Source organism: Muscardinus avellanarius (genome assembly GCF_963383645.1).
Source record: "Muscardinus avellanarius genome assembly, chromosome: 2".
Taxonomy (NCBI): domain Eukaryota; kingdom Metazoa; phylum Chordata; class Mammalia; order Rodentia; family Gliridae; genus Muscardinus; species Muscardinus avellanarius.
In genome coordinates this window covers 109,092,695-109,110,262 of record NC_137787.1, presented here as the reverse complement: position 1 = coordinate 109,110,262, position 17,568 = coordinate 109,092,695, and the positions used below count along the sequence as shown (strand labels likewise).

General features: G+C 37.7%; 1 protein-coding gene across 1 annotated transcript in view; it reads right to left on the bottom strand.

Moving 5' to 3' along the window:
* Positions 1 to 3,900: 3,900 nt before the first annotated feature.
* Positions 3,901 to 17,568, bottom strand: part of PTPN4 (protein tyrosine phosphatase non-receptor type 4) — a gene marked incomplete at both ends in the record, with an annotated part of 165,389 nt that continues 151,721 nt past the window's right edge. The window contains one exon of the mRNA XM_080688801.1: positions 3,901 to 3,987. Coding sequence (XP_080544927.1) covers positions 3,901 to 3,987 — 87 coding nt within the window. The remainder of the gene's footprint in view (positions 3,988 to 17,568) is intronic.

Sequence of the window (17,568 nt, the reverse complement as noted above, 5' to 3'; positions counted from 1 at the left end):
AGTTTGGATGACTATAATAAAAACAATGATGACCCAGTAATCAGCAACATACTGCAGTTAAAAAAAAAAAAAAGCAGCAAATTAACATAGGGAAACAGTTAAAATTTTGGTGTCTACCCAAAATAAGTTCACCAAGAATGTGAAAATAAGACATCTAATTTTTGGCAGAAATAGGGACTCTTAATGTTACCAGAAACAAGACAGGAGTCCCTGTCAGGGAAGCACGACCAGCAAACTGAGTCAGGGTCCTAATTCGGATTACGACTGCAGCCTACTTATAATTTCTAAGTTAAGTGACATCTCCTCAGGTTGTCACAGTTATGAAGTAAAAACAATGCCTGAGTACGTTTCTCAAGTTGAAACAGACTAAAATTCAAAAGCATTTGTGATATTCACGTTTCAGTTACTGAAGTTTCGGTATAATGTAGAGAACACTTGACTGAGAATTGGAGAACTTAGATTGCTGAAGACCTGACTCTCTTACATCCATCACCACTGCGGGCCTCTGTCTCCTTGCCTATAAGAATAAGAAAAGTGGAAACTGGACAAAATATTTCAATTTCCTTTCAGTTCTAAAGTTATAGTACTTCTAGTGAAATCAGGAGACTTTTTCTCAAATTCCTAATTAGACCAGATCAGACTTGCAGCCAATGATAAGCAACTGTCTTCTAAAAAAAGTTCTCCCTGCTTGTGGGCATAAGCCTTTAAGAAATAGCATGCAAATATAAATGAACTAAACTCTATGTATAGGTATCCATTAGTACCTGAAATCTTCAAGCAAATGTCTTACTGGCTTCATATAACTTTATGCATTTAAATCAGTTTCCATATAATAAATGTTGTCTTTATTTTTAAATCAAAATGATCAACCATTTCCCTTACTCCCATTTGTCCTAACAAATCATAAGGAAGAAAAATTTTTGAGGTTGTTTGCCTCAATTTTAAATTGCTGCATTGGCTTAACAAATACAACTGGTTCTTCTTGTGAATGAAAAGTCTATTCCAAAAATAATCTTTATCCTATTTACAGTATTGACACAAAACAGATGCTCAATAAAATGCTTCAACACTGAAAAGCCAACCTAAATCAGAGAGAAGTTTTTCACTCAAACTTCTTGCCATTTACAAAAGCTCCTTGGATTTACCAATACTGATTTCCACCTGTCAGAACAAAAACCAGCACTCTTTCTCAAGTGATGTGGGGGAGGGTGGCTAGAGGAGCAGGAGAGTAGCTTAGACATAAGAAATTTGGCATTTTACCACACAATATTACATTGACATGGATGGAGTCTAGAGCTACTAGGTATACGAAAGCTAGCTTTACTTCTAGAAACCTACTTTAGATTGATAAACAGTTTTAAAAATTCTTAGGTGTAATAGATAAGTCTTATCTGTTAGGTATATAGGGAAGCTTAATTAATATAGTCATTTAAAAAGTATGAAGCATAATTCATTTTGAATTTAAGTAAGATCCTAATAAGTATGCCTTTTTAAAAGTCTCTCTTGTACACAATACTGATAGGTGATAGTTCCCAGATGGAATATTCATATGTGAGAAATATAAATATAATACTATGCTTCTAATGCAGTATCACTTAAAGACAGGCATCGATGATTTAAAAGGGAGTGGTGCCCATTGCCAACAGTTACCTCACAAGTGTAAGCAAAACCTAAAGGTAAAGAAATGCCAAACAAAGTATCTTCTTTATGTCTACACAACTGTTATCTTTTTGCCTGTGGCTATTACATTTTGTCCATGCATTTGGAACAAATTTTAACTCTGGCAAAAGAAAACAACCCTCAACTGCAAAACAGTTTACTATGGCAACCCTCAACATAACTTTCCTTTTTCACTTTTCAACTTGTTATGTTGGAGAGTGACTTTAATTACACTTATCTGTTGGTAGAGAATGGAATGTTCGAATAAGACTATAGTTAATTTACTCTCTTATACTGTCTCAACTGTGAAACCAGGGAATAGATGGGAACTTCTCTTTGATGTAAGTTGTATTTTATTTTCTTTAAAAAGATTTGACATGTTTTAATATGATAACTCATCTGGCATCTTGGTTATTAACGTTCAGAAGCTTAACTTTCTAAACTTTATTATTATGGATTTTGAGTATATAAAATGACATCATTTAGATTTTATCAAGGATATTTACATGTACATGTTCCTCCTCATACTAAGTGGCATTCCAAAATATCTACCACTGGGACTATCAACTTTACCAAAAATATACAGAAATATTCAGAAACTACGAGAAAATGAATCTAACAATATCTATATAAACTAATTATATAAAGTAATATTTGAGTAGGTGAGCAAATTTTCACTTTTATTAAATGGGAATTTTGAAGTTCTCTCTGTATACTTAAAACTCTAAAAACCTGAAGAATACATATAAGGACATGTGTGTGCATGTGCACGCAGAGTGTCTATGTTTACATATCCTTAAATAGGAGTCAGATCCTCAATCAGGCTGGACAATTGAATGTCTCCTTATTAACATGCTTAAAACTTAATAAGTACATAAACTGGAGTAATTTAATTGTATATAAAAATGGAAAAAACCTCACTTTAGTTATTGAGGGGGCTATATCTAGAATCAGTAATATTTAATTCCTCATTTGAAGAATCTCAACCAAAAGACCGGTGTGAAAAAGCTTGATATTAACTGAAATGAATATTTAAGAGTAAATACTTTAGTTATGAAGGAAAATAAACCACAACTCATTAACTGCTCTCTAACTTAATCTTAGAGTATCAATGTTTTATCTTTAATGCACATGTCAGATGCCATTTTAGGGATAAAATAAATATGAAATATGAATAATAAAGCATCATTTTAAATTGAGCTGAACTATAACCCCTGTCCCTCAGTAAAGGAATGTGCATATTTGAACAATTTCATAGCAGCAGAGCGTGCACTCAGAACACAAATTATTTTTGCATCTTATGGCAAAATACAAGTATTGAGTAAGAACTAGAATCTTCCTTACCCTTCTTTGACTGCATAACTGTCAATACAACAAGCTGTTTTTTTAAAATATGAACTTATTCAAAATGCATAAAAATGTAATTAATGTACAATATACTTACATACCTCCTTAGTGGGGTCAAATGAGTGCCTTTTTCATTAGACATACAAAGATATCTCAAGGCACTTAAGGGGTTAAGACACAATGCATGCATTCTTTTACATCAAGTAAGTGAAATCACATGATTTGGAATAAGCCAACCTTATGATAAATATAAGCTACATTATTAAATCCAAGAAAAATTGTAGATTCATATTTATACTTTTATAAGATGCTGGTAAATGGACAATGTGCAGCATTTCCTGGGAACAGCAAATTCCACCTTTCTTCTTCTGAACAGCAGGTCTCTAACAGGGAGTGTGTGGGGAAAGATGTGCTGCATCCATAGGCAGTGTATTGGCTAATACTGAGAATATTGCTAAAATAAAATCTGGTAATTGGTAGAGTAAGTACATGAACCACTGGAAAAGACCAGAGCTGACTCCTGTTGTTTACTTCTTTTTGCTTTCAAGATATAGTTGTATAACAGAGATGATGAGAATTCTGAGCCTTGTTTATGGCAATTCTACCAGAAGGGGACTGCATGGCACCACCACAAAATTTCATAAATTACCCTGAACATACTCAGTTATTCATTATTTGTTCGGAGCAAAGCATGAAATAGTCTTCAAACACATGAATTAGAGATTTTGAAAGAGTGACATTTTTAAACATAAAGTGCAACAGTGCTGAAGTTTTCAAAGTTTTTCTGAGTTCTTCATTTTCCTGTGAGATGCCATTTTCTGCAAGCAGTATTATATGGCACATCAGTGTAATGAAAAGCAGTTTTCCAATACATATACCAGACCTTTTCTTTTCTTATTTATTTGTTGATGTCATTAAGGGTTTAATAAAGCCTTCTTCATAAACTTTCAAAATAGCTTCACAAACAAATCTGTATTGACTCTGAAAAATAAAATATAAAAAAAGAATTGATCAAAAGAAAAAAAAAAGACAAACATCTCACTTGGCTTGCTTATAAAAGAAATACAAAATAAAACAGCATAGATACACCATTTTTTTCTTGAGACAGCCAAAAATAAAGTCTGACAATGCATTTTAATGGCAGAACACACTCATTTATTGCTGGAAGAGATGTTAAAATATACCTACAAATAGAAATTTGAAAGCATCTATAAATGGTATTAATTTACATTTTTTAATCCAGCAATCTCACTTCTAGAAATTTATCTGAAAGATAAGGTACGAAAAAAAAAACCCTGAAAATACTTATTTACTTCCTGGTTATTTATAATAATCGAAAAGGTGGAAATGATCCAAACTGCCATCAATAAGGGTATGGGTGGCTGGGTGTGGTGATACATGCCTGTAATCCCAGCTACTTGGGAAACTGACTCAGAAGAATGGCAAATTCAAGATCAGCCTGGACAACTGACTGAGATCTTGTCTCATTAAAAAGGAATTAGGGGCCGGGCATGGTGGCGCACGCTTGTAATCCCAGCATTCAGGAGGCTGAGACTGGAGGATAGCGGTTCGTGGACAGCCTCAGCTACTTAGTGAGGCCCTCTGCAACTCAGTGAGACCTGGTTTCAAAATAAAGAATAAAAAAAATTAGGGTAGGGGGTGTAGCTCGGAGGTAGAATGACCCTGGGTTCCATCCCCAGACCCGAAAAAAAAAAAAAAAAGGCTGGGTGTGGTGGCGCACACTTGTAATCCCCGTACTTGGAAGGCGGAGACAGGAGGAGGATCGCGCAGGTTCAAAGCCAGCTGTGATGGCTTAAGAGACCCTGTTTCCAAATAAAAAAGTATAAAAATAGGTCTGGGAGTGTAGCCCAGAGGTAGAAGGGCTTCCAGGAACCCCAGTACCACCAAAAAAAAAAAAAAAAAAAGGAATTAGGGTTCGCTGGGTATGGTACACATGCCTGTAATCCCAGTAAAGGGACAGGAAGATTGCAAGTTTGAGGACCACCTCAGCAAGTAGTGGGACTCTCATCAACCTAGCAAGACTGTTTCAAAATAAAAATAAAATATGGGTAGGGATGTAGCTCAGAGGTAGAATGCCCCTGGGTTCAAGCCCTTGTACTAACACCACCACCAAAACAACAAAAACAATGGGCTAGGGTTGTAGCTTGGTTGTAGAGCATTTGCCTAGCATGTGTGACATCCTAGGTTCATTTCCTAGCACCACAAAGACGGTGGTGAGTTGTGAATGGTATACCCTCACAGCGGATTACTACCTAGCTGAGAAAGAAGGGAATACCATGAGATTATTCTAGGATTTTTTTTTTTTTTTTTTGTGTGTGTGTGTGTGTGTGTGGTATTGGGGATAAAACTCAGGGGCTTTCTACCTCCAAGCTACCCCTTCAGATCTATTTTATACTCTATTTGGAAATAGAGTGCACTAAGTAGCTGAGAGTCTCACTAAGCTACAGAGGCTGGCTTTGAACCTGTAATCCTACTGTCTCAACCTCCCAAGTACTGGGATTACAAGTACGTGCCACCATACCCGGCTTGAATATTTTGTTAAGTAGAAAGAACCAAGGTATATAGAATATAAAAAACATATTACTTTTTATAAAAATGGGAAATATAAACATCTGTCTCTATGCTTTATAAAAAAGCGAGAGAATAAATCATAAAAAAAAAGAAAGACAGGCATGGTAGTACAGTCTTAATTTAGGAGCCAGGCGGATCAGGGTTTGCGAACAGCCTTAGCTACTTAGTGAGGCCCTTTGCAACTTAGTGAGACCATTTCAAAATAAAGAATAAAAAAATAGGCTGGGTGTGTTGCTTGGAGGTAGAATGCCCCTGGGTTCATCCCCTGTACTGCGGGGTGGGGGGTAATCAGTACTTGGGAGACTGAGACAGGAGGATCACAGGTTCATGGCAAGCCTCAGCAACTTTGAGGCCCCTTAGTGAGACTATTTCAAAAAAAAAAGAATAAAATAGGGTTGGGGGTGTAGCTCAAGGGTGGAATGCCCCTGGGTTAATCTCCAGTAAACACACACACACACACACACACACACACACACACACACACACACACACACACACTTCTGTAAAGAGATGAGGGAAGTGAACAGGAGAGTAAGAGAGATTAGATTTCATTAAAAATAGTTTCTTCTTTTATAGAATTTACTTTGTAATCCTATATAATATTATTTTTTCTTTTTGGTACCGGGGATGGAACCCAGGAGCATTCTACCTGAGCTACACCCCCAAGGCCTGTTTTTTATTCTTTATTTTTTGAAAAAGGGTCTCACTGAATTACAAAGGGTCTTACTAAGTAGCTGAGGCTGACTGCAAACTGTGATCCTCTGGACTCTGCTTCCCGAATGCTGGGATTACAAATATGTGCCATCATGCCCGGGCTCCTATAATTTTTTTTTTTTTTTTGCAGTATTGGGAATGGAACCCAGGGGCATTCTACCTCCAAGATACACTCTCAGTCCTATATTTTATTTTTTATTTTGCAACTTAGGCTCACTGAGTTGCAAACAGACTCACTAACTAGTTGAGGCTGTCCGCGAACTGTGATCCTCTGGTCTCAGTCTCCTGAATGTTGGGATTACAAGTGTGCGCCACCATGCGTGGCTTAAATTGTTTTATATTACACAATTAATTTAAAAATCTCTGATTATTGAAAATAGAAAACAAATCAATGAGCCGGGCGTGGTAGCGCACGCTTGTAATCCCTGTGCTTGGGAGGCAGAGACAGGAGGATCGCAAAGGTTCGAAGCTAGCCGTGCGCACTGGCTTAGGAGATCCTGTTTCCAAATAAAAAATGTAAAAATAGGTCTGGGAGTGTAGCCCGGAGGTAGAAGGGCTTCCAGGAACCCCAGTACCACCAAATAAATAAATGAATGAATAAATAAATAAATAAAACAAATCAATGCATATATCTAGTTGATGACATAATCACACAAAGGGAAGTTACTTCAAAGGACTTTAAAAGTAATTTGTGTATCTCCTGTAGGCTCTATTACAAGGCCAAAAAGAACTGGAAAAACTGAAAATCATACTGTTTAAGGTGATAATGTTAGTTTTGGGGTGTGTGTGTGTGTGTGTGTGTGTGTGTGTGTGTGTGTGTTTGCAGTGCTGGGATGGAACCTAGGAGCATTTTACCTCCAAGCTATACTCCCAGCCCTATTTTTTATTCTTTACTTTGAAACAGGGTCTCATTGAGTTGCAAAGGGCCTCCCTAAGTAGCCAAGGCTGTCCGTAAACTGGGATCCTCCTGTTTCAGCCTCCCAAATGCTGGGATTATAAGTGTGTGCCACCATGCCCAGCGTGCATATGTGTGTGTGTGTGTGTGTGTGTGTGTGTGTGTGTGTGTGTTATACTGGGAATCGAACCCAGAGGCATTGTACCTCTGAGCTACATTCCCAAGCTTTTGAAAAATTTTTGGTTTTGAAACAGGGTTGTTTGCTGCAGCTGGTCTTGAACCTGATCCTCCTCTCTCAGCTGCTCAAGAACTGAGACTACAGGTATGTACCACCAGGCCTGGCCTGGTATCATTCTTAAACTGTGGTTGTGCAATGTAAAATAAAACAAAAGAGTACTTAAAATAGCCTTCATTAGTGGTATTAGAGAGAACCAAATTCTTGTTATAAAAGAAAAGAGAGAAAGATGGAAGATAAAGAGGTTAAATAAAAACACTGTGGTTCTAGCCGGGTGTGGTGGTGCAAGCTTGTATTCCCAGTACTTGGGAAGCTGAGACAGGAGGATTGTGGTTTGAGACTAGAGTCAGCTACTTACAACTTTCTGCAATTTAGTGAGACCTTGTCTCAAAATAAAGAATACAAGCTGGGCGTGGTGGTACATGCTTGTAATTCTAGCATTTGGGAAGCTGAGACAAGAAGATAGATGTTTGTGGACAGTCTCAGCTACTTAGGCCCTTTGCAACTCAGTAAGACCGTTTCAAAATAAAGAATAAAGCTGGGCATGGTGGCGCACGCTTGTAATCCCAGCATCTGGGAGGCTGAGACCGGAGGATCGCAGTTCGCGGACAGCCTCAGCTACTTAGTGAGGTCCTCTGTAACTCAGTGAGACCCTGTTTCAAAATAAAGAATAAAAAAGAAAAAAGAAAAAAAGGGCAAGGAGGTGTAGCTTGAAGGTTGAATGCCCCTGGGTTCCATACCTAGACACCCCCCCACACATAAAAAGAATAAAAAATAGGGCTGGGGGTGCAGCTCAGAGGTAGAATGCCTCTGGGTTCCACCATCAGGACCAAAAACAAAACAAAATAAAACAAAAACAAAATAGGACTGGGGGAGTAGCTCAGAGATACAATGCCTCTGGGTTCTATCTCTAGTACCCCCCCCCCACACACAGACACACACACACACAAGCTACTGTGACTCTGAATCAGAATTAACTTATGATAAATGTGTCTGGCAATTGAGCACTTCAAGAAATAAATAAAAGCCAACAACAATAAAAACCCCTATCTTAAAAATCAGTCAGTGTTTAAAATCACTTCTTAGTAAAAGAACCACAAATTTTTGGAGAAACTATTGATTCCAAATCTAGGGCATAAAATGTAATAAGTCAGACCTAGAGATAATTTTTTTTTTTTTTGAAAGCAAAGAAGATAACAAAGTTACTAGGGTCTGGCTAGTACAAAAGGACTCAGGAGCCAAGGTGAATAGATTCCCATTGAATAAAAATGAACAATTCAGGCATCATTAAGAAACATAGTAACAATGAGTTGAAACACATCAAATTAAGTTTAAATTCAAGGTTTCAAATAATACCAAAATAAATAAAACTTAAGTCATCACACCATGATAGGATGATACTTGAAAACCTGGGATGAGAATATAGCTCAGTGGTAGAGTGCTGGCAAAGCATGTTTTAGAGGTCCTGGATCCAATCCCCAGCACTGGGGGGAGGGGGGATAATAGGATGGGGAAGGGGGGAGGAAAAAAGGAGAAGATAGACTTGTGTGTGTGTGTGTGTATGTGTGTGTGTGTGTGTGTGTATGTATGTATGTATGTATGTATGTATCTATCTATCTATCTATCTATCTGGTGGTACCGAAGGTGGAACCCAGAGGCTTTCTACCTCCAGGCTATACTCCCAGACTCATTTTATATTTTATTTGGAAACAGGGTCTCACTTAAGTTGCTCAGAGCCTCACTAAGTAGTTGAGTCTGGCTTCGAACCAACATCCTCCTGTCTCAGCCTCCCAAGTGCGGGGATTACAAGCGTGCGCCACCACGCCCAGCTGGAGAGACTTGTAAATAAAGGGAAATAAGGCATTTAGTTTACCTTGCCCTTTATATATAAATTACCCTACTCACTGACCAAGATGAAAAATTTTCCTTTAAGGAATTACTTCAGCTAATAAAGGAAAAAAATTTGAATACGAATAATGATCAACTAAGAAAGACAGTTACATATTGTGCTTCTGAAGAAATAATATACTAAGCCGCTCACGCCTATGGATCCATTCAACTATTTTAGAAAATACAGAGAACACCACTATCAGGATATAAATAACCCAAACCCAGATTCTCAGGGACTATATGGTGCAAATAACTTGGTTTGTTCACCAAATAAATTGTAAGAAAAAAGACAAGAGATGGGCCAGGCGTGGTGGTGCACGCTTGTAATCCCAGCACTTGGGAGGCTGAGACAGGAGGATCGCACAGGTTCGAAGCCAGCCTCAGCTACTTAGTGAGGCTCTCAGCAACTTAGTGAGACACTGTTTCCAAATAAAATATAAAATAGGTGTGGGAGTATAGCCCGGAAGTAGAAAAAAAAAGATAAGAGATAGAGGATGAAGCTTTTGATAAAAGAGGAAATATAAACTAATCAAAATATGCAGAACTATTTGAATCCTGATTTTAGACAAACTGTAAAAACAAAAACCCAGCATGGATGTTTTGATCTAGCAATTTCACTTCTGGGTATATATCTGAAAGAAATGCAGAGACATTTGTAGATACATGTTCATAGCAGCATTATTCACAACAGACAAAAGGGAAAAGCAACCCAAATATCCATTGATTGGTAAATGGATAAAAAAAATGTAACACACGCCAGGCATGGTGGCACATGCTTGTAATACTTACACTTGGGAGGCTGAGACAGGAGGATTGCTCAGGTTCGAAGCCAGTCTCAGCTACTTAGTAAAGCTCTCAGCAATTTAGTGAGACCAAATAAAATATAAAATAGGTCTGGAGTACAGCCTGGTAGAATGCCCCTGGGTTCCATCCTCAGGACCAAAAAAAAAAAAAAAAAAAAAAAAAAAAAAAGTAACACACACATGTATGTATGTATGTACAAAATGGAATACTATTAGGCCTTTAAAAGAAAGGATATTCTCAACCAATAACAACCAAAGAAATAGAAATGGCAATAAAAATTCTTCCACCAAAGAAAAGCCCAGGCCCAGATGGGTTCCCAGCTGAATTCTACAAAACCTTCAGTGAAAAACTAATACCAATACTTCATAACATGTTCCGGGAAATTGAAAGAGATGGAACTCTTCCAAATTCCTTCTATGAGGCCAGTATCACATTAATCCCCAAACCAAATAAAGATACCTCAAGAAAGGAAAACTACAGACCAATATCCTTAATGAACATAGATGCAAAAATTCTAAACAAAATACTAGCTATACGCATTCAAAACTATATCAAGAGAATAATACACCATGACCAAATCGGTTTCATCCCAGAAAAACAAGGCTGGTTCAACATACGCAAATCAATACATGTTATTCACCACATAAATAGAACCAAGAACAAAAATCACATCATCATAGCAATAGATGCTGAAAAAGCATTCGACAAAATCCAACACCCATTTATGTTAAAAACACTGCAAAAAATTGGGATAGAAGGAAAGTACTTCAACATCATCAAGGCAATATACTGCAAACCCAAAGCCAACATTATATTGAATGGGGAAAAACTGCAAGAATTTCCGCTACAGTCAGGAACAAGACAAGGATGCCCACTATCACCACTCCTTTTCAATATAGTCCTTGCGACTCTTGCTGCAGCAATCAGACAAGAGAAGGAAATCAAAGGAATCCACATAGGAAGAGAGGAAGTAAAATTATCCTTATTCGCAGATGACATGATCCTTTATCTGGAAGACCCAAAGAACTCAACCAAAAGACTTCTGGAGCTGATCGACAAATTCAGCAAAGTCGCAGGTTACAAAATCAACCTAAAGAAATCAGTGGCCTTTCTTTATGCCAACAATGAATCCACAATGAAAGAAACAAAAACAACAATTCCATTCACTATAACCTCAAAACCAATAAAATACCTAGGAATAAACCTAACCCAAGATGTAAAAGACCTCTACAACAAAAACTATAAAACATTAAAGAAAGAAATAGAAGAAGACCTTGGAAGATGGAAAGATCTCCCGTGCTCATGGATAGGCAGAATAAATATCATCAAAATGGCCATTCTGCCAAAACTGATCTATAGGTTCAATGCAATTCCCATTAAAATACCAGTGACATTCTTCAGAGACCTAGAAAAATCAATCATGAACTTCATATGGAGAAATAAAAGACCTAGAATAGCCAAAGCAATTCTCAATAACAAGAAACACGCAGGAGGCATTACAATCCCAGACTTCAAACTATACTATAGAGCAATAGTAGTAAAAACAGCATGGTACTGGCACAAAAACAGATAAACTGACCAGTGGATTAGAATAGAAGATACAGAAACAAACTCACACATCTTTAGTCAATTAATCTTTGACAAAGGGGCCAAACACATACGCTGGAGAAAAGACAGCCTTTTCAACAAGTGGTGCTGGGAGAACTGGCTATCCATTTGTAAAAAGATGAATCTAAACCCCTATATCTCACCTAACACAGGAATCAACTCAAGATGGATTAAAGACTTAGAAATTAGACCTGAGACTGTGAAGTTAGTAGAGGAGAGCATAGGTTCAACACTACAACATATTGGCACAGGCAGTAACTTTCTCAACAAAACCTCCAAAGCTCAGGAAATTAAAGCAAGAATAAACAAGTGGGATAACATCAAACTAAAAAGTTTCTTCTCATCAAAGGAAACTATCAATAACCTAAAGAGGAAGCCGACAGAATGGGAAAGGATCTTTACCAGCCACCATTCTGATAGGGGGCTAATATCCAGAGTATACAAAGAGCTCAAAAGGCTCTACACTAGCAAAACAAACAACCCAATCAAGAAATGGGCAAATGAACTAAAGAGACACTTCACAAAAGAAGAGATACAAAGGGCTAATAGATACATGAAAAGATGTTCTTCATCACTGGCCATCAGGGAGATGCAAATCAAAACTACACTGAGATTCCATCTAACCCCAGTCAGAGTAGCAAGCATAAAGAAATCAAACAACAACAAATGCTGGCGAGGATGTGGGGAAAGAGGAACTCTTTTACACTGTTGGTGGGAGTGCAAACTAGTTCAGCCACTATGGAGATCTGTGTGGAGATTCCTAAGAAAGGTGGGAATAGATCCACCATATGATCCAGCTATACCATTCCTGGGTATCTTTCCAAAGGGGTTGAATTCAGAGAAATACAGCAACATATGCATACCTATGTTCATAGCAGCACAATTTGTAATAGCCAAAATATGGAACCAACCCAGATCACCATCAACAGATGAATGGATAGCAAAACTGTGGGAAATAAACACAATGGAATTCTATTCAGCCATAAAGAAGAACAAAATTATATCATTTGCAAGAAGATGGAAAGCCCTGGAGAGCATCATGTTAAGTGAGATCAGCCAAGCACAGAAGGAGAAGATAAACATGTTTCCTCTAATATGCCCAAACTAGAAAACACAAAGGATACCAGTGGGACTCCAGATATTAGTGGGGAAATACTAGCTAAGTTTTAATGGAAAGATAGGAGAGGAGAAAGGCCGATCTTGATTAATGAGGGTCTACACCTGATCATGTGTAAAATTATGAATAAGACATGGTTAACCTGGACAACCATTGGTGGGAGGGGGGAAGAGAAAACGGGGGTGGGGGGGGGAAAGGGCACCAAATATAGTGTAAATGTATACTATTTATGTTCAATAAAAAAATTGTTAAAAAAATAAAAAAATAAAAGAAAGGATATTCTGACATATGCTACAATGTGGATGAACCTTGAGGATATTAAGTGAAATAAACTAGTCAGAAGAAGACAAATACTATATGATTTCACTAATATAAGAGGTATATTGAGTAGTCAAATTCAGAGAAAAAGGAAGCAAAACAGTGGTTACTAGAAGCCAGAGGAAGGGGAAAAAGTAGAGGAAGGGTATTAAGTTTTGGTTTTTCGATTAAGTTTTGGAATTGATGGTAGAATACAGTGAATATAATTAACATTACTTAACTGTGTACATTATTAATGGTTAAAATGAAGCTGGGTGTGGTGGCTCATTCTTGTAATCCCAGGACATGGGAGGGTAAGACAGGAGAATTGCAGGTTTGAGGCTACTGCATGGTAACTTAGCAAAACTCTGTTTCAAAATAAAAAAGAGTTAGGGGTATAGCTCAGATGTAGACACCCCTAGGTTCAGCAGTTATGCCTCACCCATACACAAAGGTTACAATTTTATGTCATGTATATTTTACCACAATCCAAAAGAAAAAAAATATGTAAAATTATAAAATTAAAACTACTGTTGGCAAACTGAAAGCTTTATCCTTAAGTTAAGGAAGAGAAAAGTATCCTGGTCTCACCACTTCTATTCAACACTGGATTGTAGGTTCCATGTAGGCAACTTACATAAATATGAGAGAGCCAAAGCCGGGTGTGGTGGCGCACACTTGTAATCCTAGTACTTGGAAAGGCTGAGACAGGAAGATTGTGGTTCGCTGAAAGCCTCAGCTACTTAGTGAGACCCCGTTTCAAAATAAAGAATTAAAAAAAAAAACCAACAAATAAAAAACCAAGAACAAAGAAGAAAGAGAAGACAAGGGACAGTTAGCTTGGAAAGAAAACTATCTCAATTTGCAGATGACATACTCTTGTAAAAAGAATTCTAAGAAATTCACTCACCCACATTAAAAAAAAATTACTGGTTCATAAATTATTTCAGCAAAGTGTAGGCTATATGGTCAATGTATAAAATCAACTACATTTCTACAACATTATTAAAATAAATTAAAGATCTAAATAAACAAAAACAATCTGTAGTTTGGAAGATGAAAAATAATGCAATCATTATTAAATTTAGTTAGCTTTTCTACAGAAAGGACAGACTGATTCTAAATTCCATATATACATGAAGAGATGGCTGGGCATGGTGGCGCATGCTTGTAATCCCCACACTTGGGAGGCGGAGACAGGAGGATCACGCAGGTTCGAAGCCAGCCGCGCTGGCTTAAGAGACCCTGTTTCCAAATAAAAAAATATAAAATAGGTCTGGGAGTGTAGCCCAGAGGTAGAAGGGTTTCCAGGAACCCCAGTACCACCAAAAAAAGAGTCAAAGGGACTTGGAACACTTAAAATAAGTCTTGTGCTGGGTTGTGGTGGTACATAAAACCTGTAATCCTAGTACTTAGGAGGCGAAGACATGCCTGCCGGTTTGAGGCTAGCCTTAGCAACTAAGCAAAACCCTGTTTCAAAACAAAAACTAAGAAAAGGGCTGGGGGAGCCAGGTGTGGTTGCTCAGGCTTATAATCCTAGTATTTGGGAGGCTGAGACAGAAGGATCACAGGTTCAGAGCCAGCCTCAGCAACTTAGTGAGGCCCTCTACAACTTAGTGAGATCCTATTTTCAAATAAAAATAAATGTCCCTGGGTTCCATCCCCCAGTACCACATACACACAGAAACAAAAGGAGTGAGGAGATATAGCTCGGAGGCACCAAGAAGAGCTGGAGATTTATATTTCCTAATTTTAAATTTTACAACAAAAGTATATTAATAAAACTAGTGTGGTACTAGAAGAGGAAGAGCCATACAAATCAGTACAGAAAAAAAAGAAAATCCAGAAATAAATCCTTTCATTTTGGTCAAACATTTTTGCAAAGGGCTCTGAGACAATTCAAGAGGTAAGAAGAGTCCTTTCAACAAATGGGGCTTGGACAACTGGACATGCACATGCAAATAGTAAAGTTGGGATCCTACCTTATATCATATATAAAAATTAACTCTAGATGGATGTGGTGGCACAAGCCTGTAATTCCAGTACTTGGGATGCTGAGAAAGGAGAAATGCAGGTTCTAGGACAGCCTCAGCAAGCAGGGAGACTCAACAACTAGTGAGACCCTATTTCAAATGCCCCTGGGGTTTAATCCCCAATACCAAAACCAACCAACCAACCAACAACTCAAAATGAACCACACTCTTAAATGTGAAAAAACTATAAAAGACTCTTAGAAAAGAGAGGAGTAAATCTTTGTGACCTTGGGTTACCTACCAGGCAATTTTTTTTTTTTTGGTTTTTGCAGTACTAGGGATTAAAACCAGGGGCATTCTACCTCTGAGCTACACCCCCAGCCCTATTTTTTTATTCTTTATTTTGAAACAGGGTCTAAGTTGCAGAGGGCCTAAGTAGCTGAGGCTGGCCATGAACCTAGGTCTTCCAGTCTCAGCCTTCCAAGTACTGGGATTATAAGTATGTGCCATCACGCCTGGCTCGGCAGTGGTTTCTAATTATAATAACAGAAGCATTATGTAATAAAAAACAGACAAACTGAATTTCATGAAAATAAAAACTTTAGTGCTTCAAATGATAAAAACAAAATGAGAGAATAGGAGAAAAATGTTCAAGTCATAGATTTTTTTTTTTTTTGTGAGTGTGGTACTAAGGGTGGAACCCAGAGGTTTTCTACCTCCGGGCTATACTCCCAGACCTATTTAATATACTTTATTTGGAAACAGGGTCTCACTAAGTTGCTGAGAGCCCCACTAAGTAGCTGAGGCTGGCTTCGAACCTGTGCGATCCTCCTGTCTCAGCCTCCCAAGCGCGGGGATTACAAGTGTGCGCCACCATGCCCGGCACAAGTCATAGATTTTAAATGGGATGTATACCCAGAAAATATAAACTCAAATATAAAACGATAACCTCACTAGAAATAGTTAAAAAAAAAAAAAAAGCCAAGCGTGGTGGTGCACACTTGTAATCCCAGCATTTGGGAGTCTGAGACAGTGAGACAGGAGGATAACAGTTCGCAGACAACCTCAGCTTTTTATTTATTTATTTTTTTAATTTTAATTTTAATTTTTTTGTGGTACTGGGGTTCCTGGAAGCCCTTCTACCTCCGGGCTACCCTCCCAGACCTATTTTATATTTTTGAAACAGGGTCTCTTACGCCAGCGCGGCTGGCTTCGAACCTGCGCAATCCTCCTGTCTCCGCCTCCCAAGCGTGGGGATTACAAGCGTGCGCCACCACGCCCGGCGCGACAACCTCAGCTTTTTAGTGAGGCCCTTTGCAACTCAGTGAGACCCTGTTTCAAAATAAAGAATAAAAAATAGAGCTGGGGGTGCAGCTTTTACCGAAAAAAAAAAAAAAAAAGGTAAAAAAAACCCGGCTATAAAAATCCTTAACATCATTAGGTATTAGGAAAATGTAAATCAAAGTCACAATGAAATACCATTTCATATCTAGCAGTGTGCAAAAAAAGTCACATGAGTTTTGATATTAGGAAAACAGAATCTCATATATCATTATTGCATATATAAAATACTGCAGTTGGCTGGGGCTGCTGCTCAGTGGTAGAATACTTGTCTAGCATGAATGAGGCCCTGGATTTTATCCCCAGCACCAAAAAAAAAAAAAAAAAAAAAAAAAAAAAAAAAAAAAGAGTCACTCTGTAAAGTCTGGCAATTTCTTAAAAGGTTAGCTATAAAATTATCATACGATTTAGTGATTACAATGCTAGGCATACTCAAGAAAAATTAAAGTATGTTTACATAAAATGTACAAATGCATGTTCATGGCACCATTACCCATAAAAACCAAAGAATGGAAACAATCCAGATGTTCATTGATGAATGAATGAATGAATGAATGAATGAATGAATAATGTGTGATAGTAGCATAAGATTCAGAAATAAAAGAAATGAAATTCTGATACATAATAATTAAAAGAAGCAAACTATGATTTCATTCATATGAAACATGAAGAATACAGCAGTCTTTGTATGGGGGGAGGTTTTAGGGGGAATTAAGGAGAATATGAGGGGAAATGGAATAACTGTTAAAGAGTGTAGAGTTTCTCTGTTAAGTGATGAAAATGTTCTAAAATTAGATATAGTAACAGTTGGAAACTTCTGTTATGTGCTAAAAAAACTACTGAAGTAAATACTTTAAAAGTGTGAATTTTAAGCTGGGTGTGGTGACGCACACATAATCCCGTACTTGGAAGGCGGAGACAGGAGGATCGCACAGGTTTGAAGCCAGCTTCAGCTACTTAGTGAGGCTCTCAGCAACTTAGTGAGACCCTGTTTCCAAATAGAATATAAAATAGGTCTGGGAGTGTAGCCCAGAGGTGGAAAGCCCTTGGGTTCCATCTCTACTACAAAAAAAAAAAAAAAAAAAAAAAGGTGAAT